Source organism: Carassius gibelio, chromosome B14 (assembly GCF_023724105.1).
Source record: "Carassius gibelio isolate Cgi1373 ecotype wild population from Czech Republic chromosome B14, carGib1.2-hapl.c, whole genome shotgun sequence".
Taxonomy (NCBI): domain Eukaryota; kingdom Metazoa; phylum Chordata; class Actinopteri; order Cypriniformes; family Cyprinidae; genus Carassius; species Carassius gibelio.
The window spans coordinates 23244345-23269631 of record NC_068409.1 but is presented as its reverse complement, the minus strand read 5'-3'; the positions used below and the strand labels follow the sequence as shown (position 1 = coordinate 23269631).

General features: G+C 36.8%; 3 protein-coding genes and 1 long non-coding RNA gene across 6 annotated transcripts; 1 reads left to right on the top strand and 3 right to left on the bottom strand.

Annotated features, from left to right (window-relative positions):
- Positions 1–819: 819 nt before the first annotated feature.
- Positions 820–2969, bottom strand: LOC127971740 (protein Wnt-8a). The gene is made up of 6 exons (XM_052574964.1): positions 2842–2969; positions 2709–2742; positions 2449–2587; positions 2237–2362; positions 1982–2124; positions 820–1549 (listed from the first exon to the last, which is right to left on the bottom strand). Exons 1-6 carry the CDS (start codon positions 2907–2909, stop codon positions 995–997), a joined length of 1065 nt encoding a protein of 354 aa, XP_052430924.1. The 5' UTR covers positions 2910–2969; the 3' UTR covers positions 820–994.
- Positions 2970–3259: 290 nt separating this feature from the next.
- Positions 3260–8176, bottom strand: wnt8a (wingless-type MMTV integration site family, member 8a). 2 transcript variants are annotated; one of them, XM_052573676.1, is made up of 7 exons: positions 8082–8176; positions 5411–5544; positions 5263–5296; positions 4998–5136; positions 4648–4773; positions 4407–4549; positions 3260–4283 (listed from the first exon to the last, which is right to left on the bottom strand). In XM_052573676.1, exons 1-7 carry the CDS (start codon positions 8100–8102, stop codon positions 3717–3719), a joined length of 1164 nt encoding a protein of 387 aa, XP_052429636.1. In that variant the 5' UTR covers positions 8103–8176; the 3' UTR covers positions 3260–3716. The 2 variants fall into 2 exon arrangements, with proteins under 2 accessions (XP_052429636.1, XP_052429637.1); XM_052573677.1 differs by lacking the exon at positions 8082–8176 and adding an exon at positions 5614–5635 and having other exon boundaries at positions 5411–5519.
- Positions 7651–16239, top strand: LOC127970962 (uncharacterized). 2 transcript variants are annotated; one of them, XR_008156721.1, is made up of 2 exons: positions 7651–8129; positions 15749–16239. It is a non-coding gene; the product is annotated as an uncharacterized LOC127970962 (long non-coding RNA). The 2 variants fall into 2 exon arrangements; XR_008156722.1 differs by lacking the exon at positions 7651–8129 and adding an exon at positions 8465–8828.
- On the bottom strand, positions 9812–11493 carry LOC127970961 (thymosin beta-like). The gene is made up of 3 exons (XM_052573678.1): positions 11331–11493; positions 10550–10654; positions 9812–10130 (listed from the first exon to the last, which is right to left on the bottom strand). Exons 2-3 carry the CDS (start codon positions 10647–10649, stop codon positions 10093–10095), a joined length of 138 nt encoding a protein of 45 aa, XP_052429638.1. The 5' UTR covers positions 10650–10654; positions 11331–11493; the 3' UTR covers positions 9812–10092.
- Positions 16240–25287: the final 9048 nt, after the last annotated feature.

Sequence of the window (25287 nt, the reverse complement as noted above, 5' to 3'; positions counted from 1 at the left end):
TATTCATTAAATAAACGCTATATGCTGTAGTACTAATTGAGACCCCTATCATTGGCCTACTTTTCTTTTCTCTCTCTCTCTCTGACGGCGCGTTTGGGTTACGCTCAAATGACTCCGTGAAGCATGTGAAAGATAGCAACGTAGCAAAATTCATAATTGACTCACTTATTTAATTAGGCTACTTATTGCGTCCCCGACATTTCTTTGCAATACTTACAAGTAGGAAGTTTGTTTTGCTTAAACATAGACAGTGCAAAGAAACAAATATATGTGTTTGTATTGTAACCTTGTTTTAAAACCATGCAAAGCCTCTGTCATCTTTCACCGTCGTTTTGATAGGAATGCAGGCAACCTGAGTACAATTTATGGTTGCTGAATCTTTAAAATTTGAGGAAAGACGGGGGCAAAAAGAAAATTTGACTTTAACTATTGTGAGTTAACGTTAAGTAGATACAACATTTTACACTCAAGTAGTCTAGCCTAACTTTAAGCGTGTTTTTAAATCTTAGTCTTTAAAATCGTTCGTCTTTTGCACGGAAACCCTGAATGACCAAAAATATTTTAAACACCACCAGAAGCAATAATGGAAAGCAGCATTTTCAGTCATATCAGAACCATATAATCATATTCATATCTGATCTATGTTCATGTTTCTTTCTTCATCATTTTTTTTTCTTCATAATACTGCGTATTTTGCAATAGATTTACACTGCATTTTCCCATTGATACATTCCTGTTTATATGTTCAACATACAGAAAAAGCCACTGTTCATGATTAGTTTATTCAAGATTCAAAATCTTTATTATTGAATATTATTATTGAAAGTAATGCAGTTTATTGAATAATTTTCACTTGTTGATACACAAAGATTAAATGAGACGACAATCAATTTAAATTTCTCAGTTTTATTAAAATATGTTAATATATAGTTATATATAGAAAAAGCAACTATTAATAAAAAGTGCAATAAAAAATATGGGAGAATGGTGGGGGTTATTTTGGTCCTCGAGGTCTGCGTCTTTGGTGTCCGTGGTGTCCGTGCCTCCGTGCGCAAACGTGTTTGACAGTGACCTGAGAGCAGTTCTCACACTTTACTGTGCAGCACCAGTGGAACTTGCAATTGCAGCTACTCACTATCTCTGTGCGCATCTCCTCCACTCGCAGACCGCACTCATGGCACAGTCTACGGCAGCTTCTCCTTTCCCACTGCGTGAGACTTTCCCCGTGTTGCACGCACTCCCGACCCTCCGTGCCAAGAAGCCCGATGCTTAGGTTCTTGGCGCAATAATCCGGCGAATCCTCCAGATATATGAGTTCAGACCGGGGAATGGAGCCGAAAGTGTCTGCCATGGCCACGCGGTTGTCTGCGCTGTTGGCCGCGCGCATTCGTCTCTTGTCCATTTCGAGTTTCTGTGCCTGGCCGTGCTTCACTTTAAGGTAATTGCCAATCTCACGGAAATCAGAAAGCTGCATCCAGCACGTTTGCATTGTGCAGCTTTCTGACATGCCATGGCACCTACAGATCCTCTTCATGGTAGCCTTGACAGCCTAGAACACGAAGCTATTGTTAATGGACAGATCTTATGTGTATGTAAGCTTATTCTTCCTACATATAAACATGTCAAAATATTTTCAAAAAAGTTTCATTAACCACAAAAGTTAGTTGGCGAAACAAATACAGTTCAGAACAACACAGTAGCAGAGAATTCGCCTTTTTAGATGTAACATAACTGCTTAGTTGCGTAATATAGTTTGCCACGTCACTTGCGCAATATAAATAGCCTATATCAAAAAAATAAATGAATCAAACATAAAAATAAATAAAACATGGCGCCCCCTATCGGAGCGGTATGATTGGCTATTTTCGTTTAATTTTTAATACTTGATTTTAGAATAATTTAATACTGTTTGTCAGATGTTTTACTTCGTCATTTATTAATTTAAACTTTGATATGAAAAATATTGCTCAACTCAACTTACCAAACGTCCAGCTTCATTATTATGAAGATTAACTGCAGCTCGAGAGTCTTGTCCAGTCTCAAGCGCATCCAGGTATTCTTTAGAAATTCTCTCGCCAAAATCCACATTGTCGCTACATCCCCCCCAAAGCCAACCACGACCCCCTGAAATAAACAATGTTTAACCCATAAGCGCATCATGACTGTTAAACAGCAAAGTCTTAACTTTTATTGCATTGTTTGTAAAAAAGTTTGTAGTGTTTAATAATGTTCTTACCGAGTTTGCCGTTCCTCGAACTGTCACATCCGCAGTCGTCCAGATCTCCAAGACTGCAGTTTCTGGTTAAAGTGTGCATAACGCCTGCTGCGCTTATTGCGTGAACAAAAGACGTCTCCCTCGTTGCTAGAGAAGTTTAATTAAAAGTTAGTTAGTTTTTTTTTTTTTACGTTTTTAGAGATAAACATCTCACATTTATGAACATATCTTACAACTTCTGAATCCTTTGTAAGTAGAAAGTTGCAGCGCGCTGTCTGGGCAGTTCCACCTGTCCCAAGCAAACTGATGTTTGCACTCACGTATTCCGCTTTGCGCACCCACCTGCACACTACTTGCATAGGTAAGATAAGCCTATAAGAAGATAAGATAACGAGTTTGAGGATTTTGATATTATACAAAAAAATAAATCAACAACAATATCATATGGTTTTGTAATATTTTTTTTTCTTCGTTATCTTATTCACTTTTTTACCTTTGGTCCAGTCATCAACAAATTGTTCATTTTCCTATGGAAGCAAAAGGCAAAATAAAATACGCGTTATGTTAACAAGAGCAATTATGTTTACATTAAAACAACTGGTAATAATTCGCTAATGCAGCCTCACCATGTGTGCCCAGGGAGAGCCTTGTCGCAGATAAAGAATAAAAAAAACGAAAGGAAGAAATAAGCCATTATCTTAGATCCACAGCGATAAAGCAGACAATGTACTGTTTCGAGAAAGTGATGTGCCTTCGTGTATTTTAAACTCCTCCCAATGGGGTCAGAATACCTTTTGTTACAGGATTCCTGCCAAGCTATTGGTCTACAGTCACCAGCCAAGTCAAGGAAACGCCTCCAATGCACTTCAAAGGATATCAATACACTACAGCTGATTCTCTCTCCCCGGACAGGGTCCCAACTCGTGGATCCGATGCATAATTCAATTGTGAATTGGAGTGATTTTGCATCGTTTGTTGACCAATAAACATTCGAACCAGTTGTCAAACATGCACAAAGAAATTGACCACTCGGAGATTGTAATATAGTTTTAAATATTTAATTACAAAATAAGTCAATTTAATACATATAAACACAATGTGATAGTTAAAAAATAATTGCCTTAAATAAGTTCCATAAAAACAGAACACTTCAAGCCCCTTGTAAAATATTACACACTGTCAAGTGATCTGTGCGAGAGAAAAAAAAACATGGTGCAAATATTCAAAACAACCTTTCAACATAACCAAATCTGTGATCTAATGTCGATAACGAAAAAGTGCAAACAATGAAGTTAGGCCTATGTGAAATTAGAATTTAGGACGTGACCAATTCAGTTGACAGAGGGACGAGAAAGCCATAATATGGGGTTCGAATTTACATTTCTCCTTATAGTAATGTGCATAATAATAATCAACAGTAAAAGGATGTATATCTTAAAATACCCATATAAAATATATTTACATTGGAAATATACAAGTTAATATATTTGCAAAGATGAGTTTATCTATTACGCGCATGCTGTCTTCTTCGTGAATTGTTGTGCGGCCGACGTCTTTTGTGCCTTTTTGCGCAAAAATACTTGGCCACAGTCTGAGTGCATGTTTCACATTTGACTGTGCAACACCAGTGGAATTTACAGTTACAGCTGCTCACAGTCTCTATCCTCCTCTCTTCAACTTTCAGACCACATTCGTGGCAGAGCCGCCTGCAGCTTCTCTTCTCCCACTGAGAGAGATTCTTTCCACTTTGTAGGCATTCCCTGCCTTCTGTTCCATGAAGTCCCAGGCTGAGGTTTTTCACGCAGTAGTCTGGAGAATCTTCCATATAAATGAGTTCTGTGCGCGCAACGCTGCTGAACGTATCCGCGATTGCGCCGCGATTGTCCGCGCTGTTACCAGCCCTTATCCGAATTTTGTCCATCTCCAGCTTCTGTGCTTGATCGTGTTTCATTTTCAGATAGTTACCGATATCTCTGAAGTCAGCCAGCTGCATCCAACATGTCTGAATACTGCAGCTTCCAGATACACCATGACACTTGCAGGTCCTTTTGAGAGTTGCTTTGACAGCCTGAAATGTATAAAGTTTCACATTAGCCATACGCACCTACGTGCCGCAATAATAATAATAATAATAAAATCGTTTGACTGGAGAAAGTTAAGTAGATCAATAAGAGAATACAATTATACTCACAAGTCGACCAGCTTCGTTGTTGTGCAGGTTGACTGCAGCGCGAGAGTCGTGACCACTTTCCAGCGCGTCCACAAATTTTTTAGCGATTCTTTCTCCGAAGTCAACATTGTCACTGCAGCCTCCCCAAACCCAACCACGACCACCTTAGAAATCAGAAAACAGTTTAATATAATTGGTCTGAAAGCATTAAATGATTTTAAATACAGAGAGTTAATATTAATAAATAATAAAAATGTCATACCCATTTTTCCTATCTTGGAGTCGTCACAGCCACAGTTATCGAAGTCCCCCATGCTACAGTTCTTTGTCAATGTGTACATAACTCCAGCAGCACTTATGGCATGCACAAAAGCGGTCTCTCTGGTGGCTAATAAAAGTAATAATAAAGACATTATAATATAATAATAAAGACGTTATTAGGACATGTTCAATTCAATGCATAAAACGTTAAATCTGGAACAGTTAGTGTTTTTAAGTTCTTGGTGTTGCAATATAAGTTTTTGTGCAAAAAGTTTAAAAAAATAAAAAATAATAATAATTAAAAGTGAACAATTAAAGCAGAATGCATAATCTGATTTTAATAATGCTTACCACTTCGCAGACCGTTATGTGTAGATAACTGCAGCGCGCTTTCCGGACAGTTCCACCTGTCCCATGTGAACTGATGTTTACACTCTTCAATACCACTCTGAGCCCCAGCCTGCACACTGCTGGTGTACGTAAGGTAAGCCTGATGAACGTAAAAGACAAACATTAATTAGACACTGTACGATCCGACGTTTTTATGCAAGTATCAAAGTAACATATTTAAAAAAAAATATGGCTGACATAGATAGGAGAACTTATATTAGGCTACCTTTGGTCCGGTCATCAGAAAGTTATTCACCGACCTTGAAAAAAAAAAAAAAATACAGCATGCGTTAACAAGTATTATAAATAAATACCAGTGACAAAACAAATGAAATATAATAATATCTCGAAAATTCTATAAAAAATGTCTGTACCATGCTGTTGTCGACAGAATGTGACAGCACATAGACATCACCACCAACGCAAAAAGCTGGCAAGGGTCCATTGGTGCGTGAGCGACCCCTGATTCTTCAACGCTCCCTTCTTGTGGAGATGCAAGACACAAACACTGAGATAGATACCCAGGAAGAGACAGAAGACATGTGACTCAGTGCTCGAACGAGCAAGGCATTTATACCTGTCGCCAACTTTGAGTGACAGGCATCTCCCAACCTTTGACAATTTGCTGTGAAAAGACGTCGAGGAGGTCACTGGAACTGCGCGGCCTTAACCGCACTTCAAAGCTTTAACACTTTTCACTAAGCCATTCATTCTATCTTTCAATAAGAATTCGTTTCAGTATGTTTATTGATAAACTTTTTTAGTTAGTTTGACTAGTTCAAATTAGTTAGTTGCTATCCGTTCAAAATAATTTTGCCACTTTAATGTGTTACAATTTGTGTATTTGAAAGACAATTTAAATGAACGGGGCTGTCCAAAGCCATCAGATTGTTCGTCTAATATCCATTCACTCGTTGAAGGTGTTGTGTAGTGTATTCATGAATATGCTGAATGTTGATTCCGTATTGGACATGTACCACTGGACATGCATGTTTGCATCAGAATAGCCCTTTTGTCTGACTTTTTAAATAAGGGTTTATTAGTTTAGAAATAATACTGGGCGTTTCTATACACAATAAGGTACATCAATAGGCTATACACAAAATAATACGTAAAGTCATACATTTAACTTTAATTTTAAATTCATTTTGGTTTATTTAAGCTTCTTGGCTTTATATATGTTCTTTATTTTAATCTTGGCTTTTCACGTTTTGGGAAAGTGTTTTACCGGGAAATGACACTGAAACGTAAGGGGCTGCTCTACATTGTATACAATAAGCCATAAAATCATTCGGCTCCGTTCGCAAAGGGCCATGCAAATAACATGTAACACTTCTACGGCTCTGACACTCTGGTGTTAATAGAAGACAAGCTGATCCCCTGGGAACAGCTCTGGTGTTAAAAATGTCTGGAAATGTAGTCAGATGTAGCCTATAAAGTGCAACATGTCATGTAGCCTACTAGTCTGCAAAAAAATATATAGCCTACGATTTATTCGATCATTTGGCTTTTGGAACATGGGACTCGAGTGAAAATGGATACATTTTAAGTTGCCCATTTCTTTGGTTTATCAAAAAGGTTTAAAATGTTTAAAAAAAGTATAATAACAAAAAAAAAAAAAAAAAAAAAATTAATGACTGATTTGCTTATGAACTCTTAATTAGAATGTCTGCATAATATGAGTTATTCATTTTAGAGTGTGTGGTATGAAAATGATTGCTGCTAGAGTGAATGAGGCTTCTTGAAGTTGTGAGGGCACAGGCGCTGCCTCCATGTCGCCAGGTCCAGCTATTATAAGCATTTTTGGACTTTTCTTTCAGCTTAATTTGAAGCTTTAGAAAATTTATAAAGTTGCAGTTTATGGTTATCGGTATCTTTATATTATCTTATTTGCAAAATATTAGAAATATATATATATATATATATATATATATATATATATATATATATATATATATATATATATATATATGTGTGTGTGTGTGTGTGTGTGTGTGTTATGTGTGTGTTATGTGTGTGTTTGTTTGTTTTAATATCGATATCTGGCAACACTGCATCGCAGGTGTGGCACTTAAACTGACCACAATCAAAAAAGCCCATGGACAGGCTATTGCTGACAGTAACTGTAGGCCTAACAGTAAAATGTAGTGTTTCATGAATAATAAACGGCTGATAAAATGATCCACCCCTAACCATACTAAAGTTTTAACAAATTTCGATGCATAAATAGGGTATGGATTATCATTCCCCCAGAACAGAAAACATCTTTCACTTCTTTTGAAGTGTTTATAGTGTACATACTTAGTTGTATTTGTAGAGTTTATTATAGGCCTATCACTTTTTTTTTTTTTTTTTTTTTTTTTAAACCTAATTTTCAAATCCTGACTTTGGCCATGTCAACAGCTGAACCATGTAAACAAAATGATCATGCCGATTATATTTCATCATTTTACTTTCGATGACTTTTGCGATTAAATAATATGCTATAAGGAGATGTGATTTTTATAAACTGTTGCTCGTGGAAGATTAATTGTAGAAACCAGGTATTGACATCTTCGAATCAAATCGATAGCCACTCAAAATTTTCCCCTTTTCAAAGCAGTATTTATTGATGGTCGGATAATGGTTTAACCAATTCTGCTGGCTGGAAGACAATGGAGGGACGCGCAAGTGAGGATAATCCCCACTAATTGGACATCGGGATCATCAAGTCTACAAGGTGCCTGAAACCCAAATTCCCACACCTACTTGTCACAAAACAAAACCGTATTTAACAATGATCTGGTACAAGTGGACCTCACCTAAACGGGACCGTCGTGCCATAAACGGTCTCTAGCAGACATCTCAGAATGGTTTTATGGAACTAAGGGGAATGGCACGTCGCTTACTTTCACGCTTTAATTCACGTGACTAACAAGAACGAATAATCACAAAGAAAACATTGAAATGGCTAGATTATCACCACAGCGTTTTTTTTTTAAAGTCCAGAAATCAATCACAGCGTTTACTCCCCACATCAGCCTGATATCAGGGAACATGGCTCACCTTGCTGCACAGATGATCCATTTTGAGGAGTCACTCACGGAAGCTCAGGTGCAGTTCATTAGCCAATGCTGTGTTAAGGCTTTTCGCCTTGTTTTGTGATTAATGAAAGCACATAGCCTACATGTTCTTTTGAGACGTGTTTTGTTCAAGTTTTTGTGAGAAATATTTGTGAAATCATAAATAGTATCATTTGACCTAAATAAACTTTTTCTTCTTAAAATTGTCAAAGATTTAGGCCTAATAAAAAGTAGAAACTCCTCTATTAACAATTCCGCAGATTCGGTAAAGTTATACCCTCTTCTATCATTTCTACGCACTATATTCAAAATAACCAGTTTATTAGGTGTTTGCACGGGCAACATAGGCGATTTAAACCAATTAAAGACATTTGACTTTTTATTTGTTTTTAAGTCTTAATCGGCTTACTTGATTGTTTTTAGTTATGCCAGATTTCGAGAGAGATAAATTGGTCATAAAAGGTTGTTCAGAGTGCGGTAAATGTGGCAGGAACAGTGACGCCAGTGCGCAGCATCGCTTCTCAGTAACATCTCAGCCATAATTGAGTTCAAAGGGGATCTAGGCGCGTCCTCTAGCACCTCATCAGCAGGTGTTAATTCTAAAAACAAGAATAGCCATGTTAAATAGCTACATGTAGTATCGGACAATCAGCGATGTTCAAGCTGCAGGATGACCTGACGAGAAGACGAACTTTTCTCGGCGCTTTTTTAATTCATTGGTTGGATGAAGGTAGGCCTATCTCATGCCGTCGAGAGTATATGATTGTAATGCACTGAGCAGTAGGCCTACTACTGTAAGTGGCTTCAGGTGTGACATAATAAGGATAGTGGTGATTAATAGTGGTGCCCCTGCTGAACACACCACAAAACAAACCCTTTTATTTTACACTTTTATGTTTTTTTACTTTATTAGCACCGTTCTTTAAGTTTATGCCAGGCTGAAAACTAAAATATTTTCTAAGTTAACACTTAATTCATTCTGAATTTCCAGTTCTACTACTAAAAATCGTATACTTTCTAACTCCTATCTTTGCCTTCAACTTCAACAAGTTTGATGCCACTGCTTATATATTTATTTCAAGTCAGGTCTGACAGATGATTATTGCAATATATTTTAATTCAAGAGTAATGTTCTCAAACCTGTTCACATTGTCAACTTACCCCACCGTTGGTGCCTGATAGAGTGAGGTTCATGAATTACAGTACTGTTAGGTTTGGATTCAGAAGGATTTTTGGCAAAATAAATAATTATTTTATTAATCGAGATTTACTTATTTGATCAAAGGTGACAGTAAAGACTTGTTACAAAATTGTTTTCCAATCAATAAAGTTCTTTTTAACTTTCTGTTCATCAAAGTATATTGTAAAAAAAAAAAAAAAAGTATAAAAGTTTCCACAAAAACATTAAGTAGCACAAATGTTTCAACTGTTAAGAAGAAATGTTACTTCAGCACCAGGTCAATACATGAGAATGATTTCTGAAGGATCGTGTGACACTTAAGAATAGAGTAATGGTTGCTTTGTCATCTAAATAGCTTTTAAAAAATATATTAAAATAGAAGAAAAAAAAAAGAGTAATTTTAGGACTAATGTGTAATAAAACTGTATTTTTGATTAAACAAATTCAGCCTTTGTGAGCAAAAAAGACTTTGACTTTGTGTTTTGAATAATCATGTACTTGCACCTAAAGAAAAGTCTTTTTTAGAAGAGGAGTCATATTTGGTATTTTATTTGTTTTACATTTCATTTGTCTTTATTTCATGAAGAAACCCTTTAAAAAAATGCAATAAACAGAATTTGGTAAAATATCTATGAACCCTGTCTCAAGTCTTCCCCCTTCATCACACTCCCATTCATAGGCCCCAGTGACTCCAATCGAAATGGTAACCATGTATCACATGGGACAATAGCACCCTTTAAACAGAAATAGGAATTGTAACATCTGCCATGTCAGAAGAACATGTCATGTGCTTGTCTTCTCCTTGTCTCTTAGGTCAAGGGGTGGCATCGCCTTTCCTCTCCTGCTCAATGGCTGAAAACAGAAAGAGATGAAATATAAATGCTTTAGAAGAGTAAATGCCTTTATTGTGCCAGTAAAGCTTCTTAAGAGAGAGAGAGAGAGAGAGAGAGAGAGATATGTTTGATGGATGAGGGATGGCATTATTGCAAACATGCTTATTCACATGGGGAATTCTGCAAGCAGGCTTAGGTCTGCACTGCAATGCTGATGGAGGACTTTGAGCTGACACCCATCTGCTGACATAAGAGGCTGAAAAAAAGACTGAGCAAACTGAGCAAAAAGAAATGGCTGGAACCAAACAATAAATAAAGAGAGAAGGTAGACAGATCACTGCAGAGAAGAGAAGGGCAGATGGGGGAGAAAAGAGAGAGACCAACACCACACCCCAACTGACTGGACACACTGAATGCTGTAATGTAACAGACACTCACTCTCTTTGGTGGGCAGAGGGTTCTTCTCTTTTGTCTCGGTCTTCTTCAGCTTGGTTTTGTCAAACCTGGCGATTTCTGTGAGGTCTGGCTTGTCAGACATGATTGCTGTCAGCAGAGATGACAGATGTGACTTACAGAGCACTGACCTTGCGTTTGTCTTTTGTAGCGTTTCATAAAGAAATCTTGCATGCTGTTAATTCACCTATTATTTTAGCCATTGTACAGCAAGGTCTTAAAATGTTTAATTTTTTATTAAAACGCCTAGATATTACAATCATTTCAAATGTTAAACCATCAAAATGCTACATTTCAAGAGTGCTCAGCTTTTGAGAAAAGTCAGTCGGATGCTAAGGGAAGAAATGTTTCTGTTCTCTCTGTACATGTGTGTGTGATGGTAGCATGTAGAACACGTGTGTTCCAGCATGGATGTATAATGTTCTAATGCTAATCGCCCACCTAGCCAACTCTCAGTGCAGCTTAACATCTATCTTGCCCGTTTGCTTTTATCAGATGCCATTTCTTCCTTTATGATGTCTTTGTTCTTTGTTCCACTTTAGCATGCAGGCAGCCTGTTCCCTCACACGCTAGACTGCAGTGTCTGCCTCACGGTTGAAATGGCCATTTATCTTTCTATATCCCTCTATCTCTCTTCACTCTGTCTGCCGCACCTATAGCCAGGGTGGATTTGCCATATCCATCCATCGCATTATTCATGCTAAAACCCACAAGCCACATGAAGAGAAAGGATGATATTTATTGTTATAATGGATAAAAGACTTACCGTAGAGCACAAAGTGGCTGTATCCACCGGCTGGTAGAAAGAGAGGAGGACGGCGTGTCTTCTGAGATTACCCAGACTGTGTCTGCTGGTATCTGTGTATCTGCTTGGGCGTGGAATTATGAGGAGAGAGCGAGAGAGAGAGAGAGAGGGAGAGAGGGAGAGAGGGAGAGAGGGAGAGAGGGAGGGAGGGAGGGAGGATGCTGGAGAGCTTTAGTCAGCCTATCCCTTCCTTCCCGTCCAGTTAATATTCATGCTCTGTAGAGAACAGACATCCGATGCCGATACGTGATTGAATGATGAATTAATAAATATGGGATGTGACAAATGTGTTTCACAGGGTTAGCTAGAAGCAGGGTCCTGTCACACCGTGTGGCAGCTGTCGGGTTGGGGGCTGGGATGTCATACTGCCTGAGACCCTGAGTCATGTCTCATTTTAAAATGTGCCCCTCGCTGAGCCAAGGGGAAGCACCATTTAACTGTTCTATAATTACACAAATATAATTTTAGATGTTTAAATAGCTGTAGGTTAAATCATAGAAATTAAAAATAAAAATGGCAAACAGGTTATATGATGCAGTATTACAGGTTATATGCATGTCTATGAGGCTGAAATGAGTGGTGATCCGATATCATTTTCTTATTATTTTGCTAGGTGTGATCATTTAGTCAGTTACCTAGTTAGTCATAGGATCTCACATTAGTGTGACATCATTTCACTTTTCAGTCAGACTAGTCAGCAGTCTTGTTTTTTAGAAGGATGATATGTAATGCTGTGTGTGTGTCTATATATATATATATATATATATATATATATATATATATATATTCATGCTCTGTAGAGAACAGACATCCAATGCCGATACGTGATTGAATGATGAATTAATAAATATGGAATGTGACGTGTTTCACAGGGTTAGCTAGAAGCAGGGTCCTGTCACACCGTGTGGCAGCTGTCGGGTAATATATATATATATATATATATATATATATATATATATATATATATATATATATAATTTTTTTTTTTTTAATCAGTAAGGACATTAAATTGATCAAAAGTGACTGTAAAGCCATTTATATTTTCACAAAAGGTTACGTTTCTGACAAATGTGATCCTGGACCACAAAACCAATCTTAAGATGCTGGGGTATATTTTTAGCAATAGCCCAAAAAAACATTTTATGGGTCAAAATTATAGATTTTTCTTTTATGCCAAAAATCATTAGGATTAGTAAATATCATGTTCCATGAAGATATTTTGATATCCTACCATAAATATATCAAAACTTAATTTTTGATTAGTAATATGCATTGCTAAAAACTTTTTTGGACGACTTTAAAGGCTATTTTCTCAGTATTTGGAATTTTAGTTATTTTTTGCACCCTCAGATTCCAGATTTTCAAATAGTTATATATCAGCCAAATATTGTCCGATCCTAATAAACCATACATCGATGGAAAGCTAATTTATAAAGCTTTCCAGATGAAGATGATGTATAAATCCCAATTTCGAATTTACACTTAAGACTGCTTTTGTGGTCCGGGGTCACAAATGTTGTTCTTTTAAATTTTCTTTTAATATATATTAAAATAAAATATATTATTTGTGGTCAAATAAATGTAGCCTATGTGAGCATAAGAAACTTAATTTAAAAAGTTTTCATACATACATTCATAGGTCTACATGTGGCTTTGAGACAAACAAGAACAGAAGGTTAAAAAAATGGAATGGCAAATAATTTTAAAAATCATCTAATATAATTTTAATCTGATTTTTTTCCTTAACTCATACTTTTAGTATATTCGCTCATTTATTTTCTTTACGCCACTTCTCTGTCCATTTTTCAGTTATGTTTTCTAAATTCATTTAAAATAGATCTTCTTCCTGCATCATTTGTCAATTTACTTCCTAATACAAATCTTCATATTTGTGAAATGAGAACAAGCTCAGCATTTGTAATGAGAAACCGCTGTTTTTCGGACAATGCTGAGTGTTTAACAGTTACCAAAACATACTTGTACAAATGAAGTTGTATGTACAAAAACATTCATATGCTACTTTAAAATGGGATTATTTTAGAATATGTATTACTTGTAGCCTATGTGCATTAATATCTTTTGAAGTTTCAAGGTGGATGCTTGTGCGATACTAGACCAGCAGATGGCGATATTTCTTTTTCTTTTTTTCTCAGTGTGACTGATGCCCTCTTTGGCAGCATAGTGCAATGCAGGAATATCATACATGACATTAAGAAAGCATAATTAATTAAATTACAAATTCAAATATTGATTTACTGGCTTTCCATCTGGGGTTATTCCGTGGCTTCGGCATGAGAAGCTGGGATAGGCTCCAGCATCCCTGCAACCTTATATAGGACAAGCGCTTTGGACATTAGATGTGTGTTATAATGAGAAGACTTGAAATAGTATATCTTAACTTTAAATAAAACGAAGAACCTATCTGATTTCGGACTGCACCTGGTGCTCTTTATATATAAAAAGACACTTCATAATTTTGAGAAATATTTAAACCATTTCTTAATTCACCCCTCTTCAAGTAAAGTTCTTTTTTCTTACAACTTAACTTAAACTGCAATGAAAAGGGAATCGTTTTAAAAATATATATATAATTTAAATATGAAATCAAATCAAGTATTCAAACTCAAAAATATATCAATAGCATTTGTAATCTGCAAGACTCAGTCAAACTCTTTTGACAGATTACCATCTGCTCTAAAAGCTAACCTATTTATCATGCTAAATGCCATTTGTATAGTACAGCTTATCCATGCGACCACTGTATTGTTGCAAATCCGAAGATAAATATCCTTTCACGAGTCTCATTAAATCTCATTTAAGTGTTTTTGCAATTCCTCTGAGCTGGAGACATCAGAACGTGCTTGTTGTCTGATGTCTGATGTCTGAGCTGGCAGGAAGCTGAGAGCTCCATCTATAACCTTCAGTCTGGCTCCAGCTCCTTCCATTAACCTTTGAGCTGTAAATGCTAGCAGTTAGGAGGTTTGGGGCCAGAGTCCATTGATAAGGTCAGTCAGACATCCAATTTACCTCATGAAAAGGCCAGAAGCAAACCAACAGACTGTCCTCCTCTTTAGTGTCTTGTCAGCTTACACTAACTCACCGCTGTGTTCCTCAGATCAGCCTCTCACAAATTGAAATTGCACTTCGCGGTTGTACAGCAAACTTCACAGTTGATTTATGACATGTGACCACATGGTGGCAGTAAAAGTACGCTTATTATAAACTGAGCATCATGTGGCCAGAGATGCAGACATCAATTTTCCTCTCCAAACCTCTGAACTGCATGCTTAATTGTCACGTGTGGTGTTGTTGTGACTTTATCCGTGACCTTTTCTCATCCCACTCAACATATATTTTTAATTTTTTTTATTTGTATTGGCATGCAAACTTACCCTTAGGTGAATTTTACAGCCACCTATCAAACCATATGAAATTGCTCTAGTAACCATGTCATCAATCCCCATGAGCAGTGGGCGGCTCTGTACAATGAGCTCATTCAAACGAAGGCAGCGCTGAAGAGCTCTGTTAAGTACATTGGATTAAAAAAAAAAAAATGCATTACTCATTGACGCCCTCAAAAGCGCTTTAATAATAGTTGTGATTATATGATTAGTAGTTTTAGATTATTATTTTTTTTATTATAGAAATCACAGAAAAAATGTAGACATGAGATGCCCTAACAAGACCCAAAGTTGTCCCATGATTACATTTTTGGCCCATCATGCCATAGTAGGTCTAGCCTATATTTTTATTCGTAATTTGAATTTTGCTGCATTTTTTTTGTGCATCAAAATAATAATAAAATCTGTATTTTAGTGGTCAGCGCTGGTGCAGTGTTGAATTTGACTCTCTCTCTAAAAAAAAAAAAAAGGCTAAATTATTTTTTTTTTTGCGAACTTTGCTTTTATTTAGATGCATTTCTTAATTATATATATATATATATATGTTTCATTGGTAAAAAGAAAGGATTTGATAAAAAATAATAAAAACATAATAATATATACAAATTAAATCATTTTAATTATAAAAATACAATTAATGTTAATAAATAAGGGTATATATGGATTTAATAAAATATTTACTTTTAGCAAGTTTGATTTTTGGCCCTTTATATTAAAAATGCGACCTTTTAGACATATTGCAACGCATTTGGGCTTGACGATGTCAATACCTGATTGTTCCAATGTAAAATCTTTATTTTATCACCCAGCGTACAGTGCTCGTGCAATGTTGAATTTGACTCTCTGAAAAGGCCAAAACTGAACTTGTTATATAAACTTGCTTTTATTTTGTTGCAAAATGAAGAAAATTGTTGATTTATTCTGTGCAGGAGTGTTTTGAAGATAAATGAGACAGGTGAAGCTTTCTCTGTGCCCTAGGTTTCAACCACATACCGCTGCGAGGCTGTGTCCACTAAGAGAATTATGATGTGCTGACCTGACAGCAGTCAAGGTTACGATGGAAATAGAAAAAGGCCAGTGGTATTTACTCATGAGGTTTAGAAACAATAAAAGCCTGGCAGCATTTAAGAGATTATAGACAACCCCACACACATCAGTGGACAGTCCTCTCCCATGCTCTCGTCTCTCTTTCCCTCGATTTTCTGCTCTTTGACGCTGGGTTCACATGACATACCACCGCTGGGATCGCTGGAGCGAAGCTTTGGAACAGAGCAATGTTTCCCACATCAGTGAGTGCAGCCTGCGACCACACACACGCATACCCCAAGCTTTCATTGTTTTGTTGTCAGTTTACTTGATATATCTCTTGTAAAGTCATTATTTTGAATAATGACACAATGATATGCACATAAACTACAAGAGCACTCAACAAAAGTAAATAATAAATAAAAGGTCCTGAAGTCTCTGAAGTGATCTGAGGGCTTTGTCTTGTGAAATCTTTTCAACTGAAGGATGTAAAAAGTACTGTGTCTGTGTAACAAGGGTACACACACATAAACATACTTTAGCAGAAATGTCTTCTATATTTCTCTGCATTCCTAGCCTGGATGCTTTCTGCCATGTGAGTGTTCAAAAACTGACATTACGAGGCAGTTATGCCCGATACGTTGGTGTATTTTTTTTCACTATGTTGTCAAGCTCAAGGTTAGAAAGATCTGGTACAAATGGTGTTGTGTGCACTAACATGGACTGTGGATATATGACTGGCACAGCAGAACCCAAGCTTGTTAAAAGATTGCAATGAAAGAACATATGAAAAAATTATGATTATTTTTGTTATTATTATTTATGTTTGGTATGCAAAGCTGTTCAGCAGGATGGACCGTGCAATTTTTGCAACTTTTTTGTCTTAAAGTAATGTTTCAAGCTCATTACAAGATCATTCAACTATTTGTGGCATAAAATTGATTACTACAAAAGTAATTGCCAAAGAAAAAAAATTATGATGATATATTTAATGATAGTAAAGTTTTGGGAGAATTTAAAATGTGAAATGTGAAGACTATAATTTAATAAAAGCACTTAAATTAATGTTTCTGTTCAAATGTTGTTGTTTTTTTCATGTAACAAAATTTGTAAAAAAAAAAAAAAAAAAAAAACATTTATTTTGACTACTAAACAGAGAATTGTATTTTTTCTGGATTGCCTCACTTGAGAGAAGTGGAAAATAAGAGACAAAAATAAATTAATTCCTTTGTGGTATTCAACATTATTAGTGTAGCCTACTGAGGGTAACTTGTAATTAACTCAGAATATACCTTTAATCATAAATACAGATTGTGTGTTACATGGTTTTCAAAGAAAGTGATCTTATCAAATAGTTGCTTTTTGAAAGCAGTGGAACAGACAGTAAATGGTGTATAGTTTGTATGTACGTAAGGTCTTTCTGCAGAACTGGACGCACATTCTTCATGTTCCACCCAGATGTGGGTTTATCTGGCCCAAGCAGCCTGTGAGCAGAGACAGAGATAAAGAGGAGGGGTGGGAAAAGGAAAATCAGGGAAGACCATACACACTTGTACATGGAGAACACACACTCTCAAGGCACCTTATCGGGTTCAGACACAAACTACTATCTGGAGTATCAGTGTATACTGTTCGTTTATTTTAGGGTGAAGAGAGAGACTGAGAGAAAGAGAGAGAGAGAGAGAGAGAGATAAAAAGGCAAAAAGAGAAAGATTTGGCGGCTTATTTTGTTATATTCTAGTGTTTTTCTCTCTTTTTTGCCCCCCCCCCCCCTTTTTTTTTGCTCATGTTTGCAAAAACAAGGAGACCACTGACTAAAAGTTTACACTGGGGGGAAGAGAGGAAACTTTTATCATGTCTTGTCACGATTGTTCTCCGGTGTTTCTATAAAAATCTACTCATTATTGTTGCAAAAAAAAAAAACCAGTAGAATGAAGCGTGTTTATATATATATATATATATATATATATATATATATATATATATATATATATATATATATATATTTGTAATTTTTATTGCACGCCTAATCATGATGCTCACTAAGGTGCATTGCTACGGATGTATGTGTTTCCAAATTTTTTTGCCAACATATTCATTTATTTGATAACCTACACCAGTGGCTTTATGCATTAAGAATATTTGCTCTGCTTTGTGTGTAGTGTTGGTTTATTATTTTGTATATGGCTTATATTTATATTATTATATATATTATTATTATTATTATTCCTTTTCTTTTTTGTTTGTTAATGACCTTGATTCCTAGTCACATGTTGACCATATACTTTTTTTTAATATATAAATCTCGGAAGGGAACCATTTTTAATGGCATTTAAAATCATTAGGATAATTTAAAAGCAACATGCTGACAAAATCAAGGACTCCAGAAATTGACCTGCTTAATGAAAAGAAGCCCAAAACGGACTATGTATAAACATGAAAATGAAAGCTTGGGTCATGGCGAGGCTGAGTGGGGAATTGAGACTGGTTCCCGGTGCAGGGCTTTTGCACAGATGGCAGATTCTAAGCTCAGTGGAGGTGAGCTGCGAACTTACCATGCAGTGTTCGTGTGTGTGGCTGTGCTGGTAAAGACAAATGAATTCAGTTTGTAGGGCCTCAGGTGCTTCGACTCAGCTCACCGTATCATGGAATTTTCCCTCTGCCGCTCACAGACCATTCCTCAGAGAGAGAGTATTGATTTGCCCCCTCCATTCCAGAGCATTGTTTCAATATTCTGGGTGAATGATAAAATACATCTCTTTTCTAAAAAGGCTCTTAGCTTGCTTTTTGCCATGTTATGACATTTATCTAAATATACTTGGATGTAAAATAGGATCATTAGAGATTCCTTGTACTTTGTCCCCTCTTACTCGAAGAAGCTGAATATACATTTGGCAGTTCAAAGACATCTACTGTAATTCTGTGATTAAAAAGAGCCATATATTTGAACACTGCCCTAATGTGAAAAATCATGCAATTCTGGCATCATACACAACGTGAAGTACCAAGGTTTGTGAAGCATTACTTACTGGGATGGGGGGGGGGGTGTTTTATAGAAGCAGGCGTCCATTAAACAAATACTCACATACACACTATGGCCCTGAGATGTGCTATTATATACTTCTCAGTGAGATGTTATGATGTAGCAGGGCCTCCAAAGAACTCAGTAGGATCCCAGGAGAGGAATTAATGTGTTACTCGTCTCCTTACATTTGTACAAATCGGACAGGGCTTGAAGATAAACAATATAAAGCATGTTTAGCTGTGTGTACATGTGTGTTGTGCACATGTTGACGTTTCTGTCTGCAAGTGTTGGGGAGTAATCACAGGTTCTCAGACTCCCATCCTCCACACATTAAGTGACCGCATACAGGGCTGTGTCTCTTACTCTCTCCTCTCATCCATATTTCCCTCGCTGGCCGCCTTCCAGTGCTGAGGAGCCTTATAATTGGGAGAAATTGAGCATTAATAACATTGAGCTGGGGCATTATCTGGAGAAATAAGAGGAAGGTGGACACTCAGTCACACTGAGACTTAAAAACCAAGACCAGTGGTTTGGCAGCTCTCTGTCGGATCTGTGCTGGGTACTCAAGTCTTCACAAATCAGCCACAAAACTAACATTACATAAAGCTCTTGTATTGACTTCAGAATACTTTGACATATCTGAGCTATTTTTATGATGTTCTTTGTGCTTTTTTGCTGCTTAAAAGCTGTTGCTGTATTGTAAATGCTTTTTCTCAGCAGAAATGGTCGTATTGGTTTGAAAAGACACGAGTAAATGATGACAGAGCGAGTTAACGTAATTTTATTAATGCAAACTTATTACTTTGCTTTTGTTCGTTTTGATCATTGGGTTGCTTTTTGTCTGTTATCCAGTCATATGCTAATATAGGGAGTTATTTATTGGGTCATTTGCAGACCTGGCTGATGAAATATCCCCTTGTTAAATACATTTATTGTTGAAGCAGTCAATGACAGAGGCCAGGAACTAATTGTGACTATGACGTCTTGTCAGGTGCTATTTTATAGGTCCTCTGTTGGAGTCATTCTCCGAATGGATGGCAACAGAATACCCTACTTAAGCTAATTAAAGTTACTTCAACATAAATGAGTTGGGATAATATATCTCTTACTGACAGAACACTTTAGATCATGGCCTTGGCCCAGATTTTTCTTACAGTAGCATTACGTATTATCTTTCACTGGTTAAAAATCACTTCGGCATTTATAGTCCATGCAGGTGAAGTTTCACCTTCCAAAAAAGTTTCTATAAATTCAGTGTATGATCTCCACTAGAAGGCCCATTGATTGGATTAGAAACGAGAATGAGACAAGGGTCACCTCTGAGGTGCAGATACTACATTGACAACTGACCTGCTTTGAGATAATTTGACCCTGTTCATTTTGTGCCAGGTCTTTGTTTTAATGGTATTACATGCTGCCCAGCCCTTTTGATAAAAGCGAGCCACCATACATTTATCCTGAGCAAAGGAGCTAGGAATTGATTCTGTAGATAGTATTGATGAGATTCTTGGTCGCATCATACCCATTCTTCTTTACTTTTGTGGTTAAGACCTCTTGATAAGCATTATCTCTATCTCGTTTGTTATGCACCACTCTAAACTAAAAGATCTTCACAAGTGGTGGTCGTTTGTCAGCATAGCTCACTGTCACTGTATGACCTCAAAATGTCTTGGACCTCCTGCTGTAGGAGGAGCGAGCTTCCTAACAGATGCACTGGGTGGAGTGCCATTCAGCTTTCAACCACCAGACCACAACTAGCAGCTGATAAAGGCAGAAATGGGTCAAGATGATGCTACCTGGTGTTTCAGCAGAACTTTTTACACCAGGGTTTCCTGAGGAGAAATGGATTAGGCAATTACACAGCTGAGGCTGGGCTCTATCTCCTAAGCCTGTTAGCTTTGCCTGTGCACAGGTTTCTGCAGATAAGTGACCATTCTTCTTTCTCTCAGTAAGTGCTGTCAGTGCTACAGGAGTCTCACTCTGCAAACCCAGCTTTTGGACTGCAACAGTTTAGAGGCTTCATTCCCATTTTGTTATACTCTTTAAAGATATTGTTCACCCAAAAATGAACATTCTTTGATTCATTCACCCTGATGTCTTTGCAAACTTGCACAGTTTTCCCTCCCCTGTGATTATATAGTTTATGCTATAACACTGGCTGTCAAACCTAAAAGAGACGAATCAAGCACTTTATTTTAAGTCTTCTGAAGCCATACAGTATGTTTTATTTTTTTTTTAGGAACAGACTTTAAGTTTAAGTGGTAGGTTACTCTCAAATAATTCATGTAACGCAGAACATGAATGATTTTGGCTCTTAAATCAAATATGTAGATTGGACATCAGTAACATAAACCAGCATTCTAACTTCAAAGCATGCAACATGTTTGATTTCAGAGCTGCAAAGTGTTTTTAGAGCGAATGACTTAAATTTCATAGTATGACTATGGAAGACTTGAAATATAGTGCATGAATCATATGGGCTTTTAAAAATGGTGCTATTGTAGCTTTTGTCCACTGTGTATTGCCATTGTATAGAAAACATTCAGAAATATCACAATAGAGATTTGGACATAGTAGGTTGAGTAAATGATGCAATAATTTTCGTTCATGGTAAACTACTTCTTTAACAGTGAAACATGTGAGAGTAACAATCTAAACATTAAAACAGGCTGCAATTTGAACTTGGGCGAATTGTCTCTAATGTGGGACATTTATCATTCATTTTTAGAGCAAACTGAAATTCGAAATTCATAAAAAAAATTACACATTCATATATACTGTATATATTTGTAATCCAGCCTCATGAATATTAATAATGAAGAGGCCTTCTCCCTTGAGGGGCTGTTGAGAATTTAGACTTAGATTAATGATGAGATTATAGCCAATATGTTATTTTTTCAGTGCTGAGAGCATCTCTGCTTGGCTGGTTTCGAATTTTCACTTGAGAAACAAAAATGGTATTTTTATACTATCTGCGCTTTATTCAATAAAACGTTTAAATATTCAGAGGAGTTCAGAGTGAAAGCTGCACAAATGAATGAATGGGCTTTCTGAATACCTTGCATCTGAAGTCATGGCTGAACAGTCAAGAAACGCAGCAAATTCAGCGCAACAATAGCATTACATTGACCACTTTCATGAGAAATTAAACTTGGCACAAAATGTCTTTTTGCAGGAAAAAGAAACGAAGAGAGAAAAACATGACTATCCATAGGATTAGTACAATTGACTTTTTCTAAAGTGTCCACTCAATAATCCTCAATTTCTTTAAGCCTAGTGCTCTTTCAGACAGCTGTGGAGGTAAAAAAAGAAAGAAAAAAAAAACGCAAATTGCTTGGCAGTGGGCAGAAACGAGTAAGTGCGTCTGTGCCGTCTAGATTTGTCTGCATGCCAACAGGAAGTGAAGTCTTAATGGCGTCTCTCTGTTTATCTTGTCCCCTGGCCTATTGAGACCAATTACCATGACCAGCCGAGCCTGACAAGGAGATTTCATGCATCAGGGGGCCAGGAAGTCAAAGGTTTCCTGTATTTTGGGGTAAAGAAATGATTCGCCGCCACAAGAAACAGAAGAAAACAGGAGTAGGGATGGAATTGGAGACAAAGCAAGACAGTGGTGTTGTCTCTGCTTTTATCCTTACTTATTTCAGGTAACAACTACAACATTTTTATGTTCTGAGACAATTTTAGGGTATCCATAACCACAGTGCTTTCAGAAACAGTCAAATGCACTTAATGGGAGAGATGTTTCCATTCACCTTTCCTCTGCACCTAAAGTTTCCTCTGAAGCAGTCGCACACTAAGTCAGCTCAGAGATTCGTTTATACGTGCAGTGGGTGCAAAGAAAAGAGCAGATGTTGTTTATGGCATGAACAAAAGCCCCCAGAGATTCATTGCATCAGAATTCCCGTCTGTCCCCATGTGTTGTGCTCCAGCCTTCACTTCCATCCACTCCATCCTGTCCACAGGGCTATGTCCTATCACCCACATAGATGTTATCATGTGCTACGCTTTACCTGCATAATGACCTAACAGACTGACTGGAATATAGACCGGTGTATTTTGTACTCGAGTGAATATATGTCATTGCATATACTTTCACTTATTTTTAAGTAAAAGCTTTATCTAGAGGGTGTGTGTGCAACCCGCTTGGCATCTCAGTCAGGGTCTAAAATTATTACATGCCATGTGCCAGATGAGAGTAAAAATCTGTGTTGTTGAGCGTATGAAACTGATACTCATCAGCTGGCTGATAGTGAAACACGCCTCTGTGTTTGTTTACACACAAGCAGCTCAGTGTCTTTGAGTGGATCAGTTCACAGTAACACAAACCGTATCTCTGCAAGCACTGAGAGTTTGAGTTACTTTTTATGTGCATTTTAAAATGCAACACTTGCCAACCATCTTCCTGAATTTGTAATGAGATTAGCTTATAAGTTGGTTAAGGTTATTTTATAAAGAGAAGCTTTAATGTTTTACCCCGGTTTTCTGCCAAAATAAAAGAAAATGATAGTGTTATCCTACAATTTGTCTTCTCAAGTGAATTCAAATTAACATTTTGGTGGCTTTACTAGGGAAAAATATTATTAATTAAATTATTAGTTTGCTCTTCTAAAAGTGTTACAGGGTCTTATCAAATTTCAATCAAGCTTTTTACTTTTAAATACTTCAGTATGAGTTCATATTGAAACTTTTATTGATTTATTTATTTTTACTCAGGTAAATTTTGGCTGTGTACTTTGACTATTAATTGAGTTGACATTTTCAGACACCTTCCCTTTACATCCTTACACTAAATATAATTTTGCAGAGCTTTTACCCCTTTGAATACAAGCACATACCATTCCCAATGCAGACACAAGAGATGCTTCCAACGTCAGGTCCATCTCTGACTCACACACACTTGGCTCACTCTGTGCTTGTTATGAAATATCGAGACAGATCTTGAACCAGCTCACTGTTGTTTGTCAGTTTTCACAGAGGGCTCTGTTACCATGGTAATTCAGATGAGTGAAAGTGTTGCGCTAACGTTTGTTGGTGTAGCAGAGGCGTGAAGAAGGAAGGAAAGTAATGATTGTGGCCACAGATGTTTCCAAATGACCCATACATAACCCAATTTCCTCTTTGCCAAAAATTCGAATACAGGCAGTATGTTTAGTTACTCTGTAGAGTGGGGCAGAGGATGTGTGAAGTCTGCAGGAAAACCACTTTCAGCGAGTCAACACTAGATTTAATATTCATCTGTTGAAGGGGGGGGGGGGGGGTGGAGCAAAATATCTTGCTTTTTGACAGACAGCCAGATCAGAACCGACAAGTCCAGTCTTTCTGTCTCTGATGCGCACGCACACACACTCACTCCCTCACAAATACACTTACATATCGCTTTAGCACCTGCCTCGGGCCTTCTTGAGGGCTTCCAGCCTGCATAGCAATGGGAGACTGACAGCATGCATCCACTAGAGGCGAGGTGAGGCTGAGACTCTCAGAACTGACTTTGCATGAATCACTAGAAAGACTTTGTTTCCACCTGCACCTCAGTGAGAGAGTGATTCCTTGCTGTGACTCCTCCGCTGCCTCCCACGTACCTGAACAGATCAGTGTCAGTGTTGTGGAGTAACTCGCTAAATGTAACGACGCTACAACCTGAACTACATTTTTTTGTTTTTTTTACGGTGTCAGTTTTCTAGTAACAAGCTACATTTTGCACAGGGAGTAGGTTGTGGAGAGCGACCAAACATTACTGCTTTATTACTGTATTCGCCTACCGCATATATGTTGGTCAAATGTGAAAAAGGGTTTTCAAGAATCAAATCAAGTTTAATACAGCTTTAAATTTGTTATTTTTTTTCCCAATACAGTGGAATGTGTCATGTTTAAGGTATTTTTTATTTATTTATTTTTTTTGCAAAAATATTAACTGTTATATGGTTTTATTGTGATTTTACAGAAGACACCTGCTAAAATCTAGTTCTGTGTAACACTAGTTAATATACCAAGAAATCTAGTCAGGCATATTAGGAACCAGAATCATCTGAACACACACATATATATATAATTTATTATTCTTTTCCAATCTTTACTATCCTTTAAACCACTAGGTTTTACCCATTTGTTTTTTATCATTTAAAATGACCTTTTTTGTGTGTGTATTTGTTAATTTTTACATAAATATATCTGTTATGCTGTATGACTGTGGAACATTATTTAACATATTTTCACATTTTATTTTCAGCAAAGTTATTCAATATATTAAAGTTGATACTTTATTTGCATTGCAAATGTCTATAAAACCCCCTTTTGTACATTATTTTGGTGCAGACATCAAAATGGGATGTCTTGTCTTTGACCCATGTATTGAAAAGTCTGATTTTATCTAGTTTATTAGTTTGTCTCTGTTCTCGCTATCATGTCATTTGCTTATTTGTAACCCTGGAAAGATTTATTCTAGTGAAGTGGTTTATTCCACTAT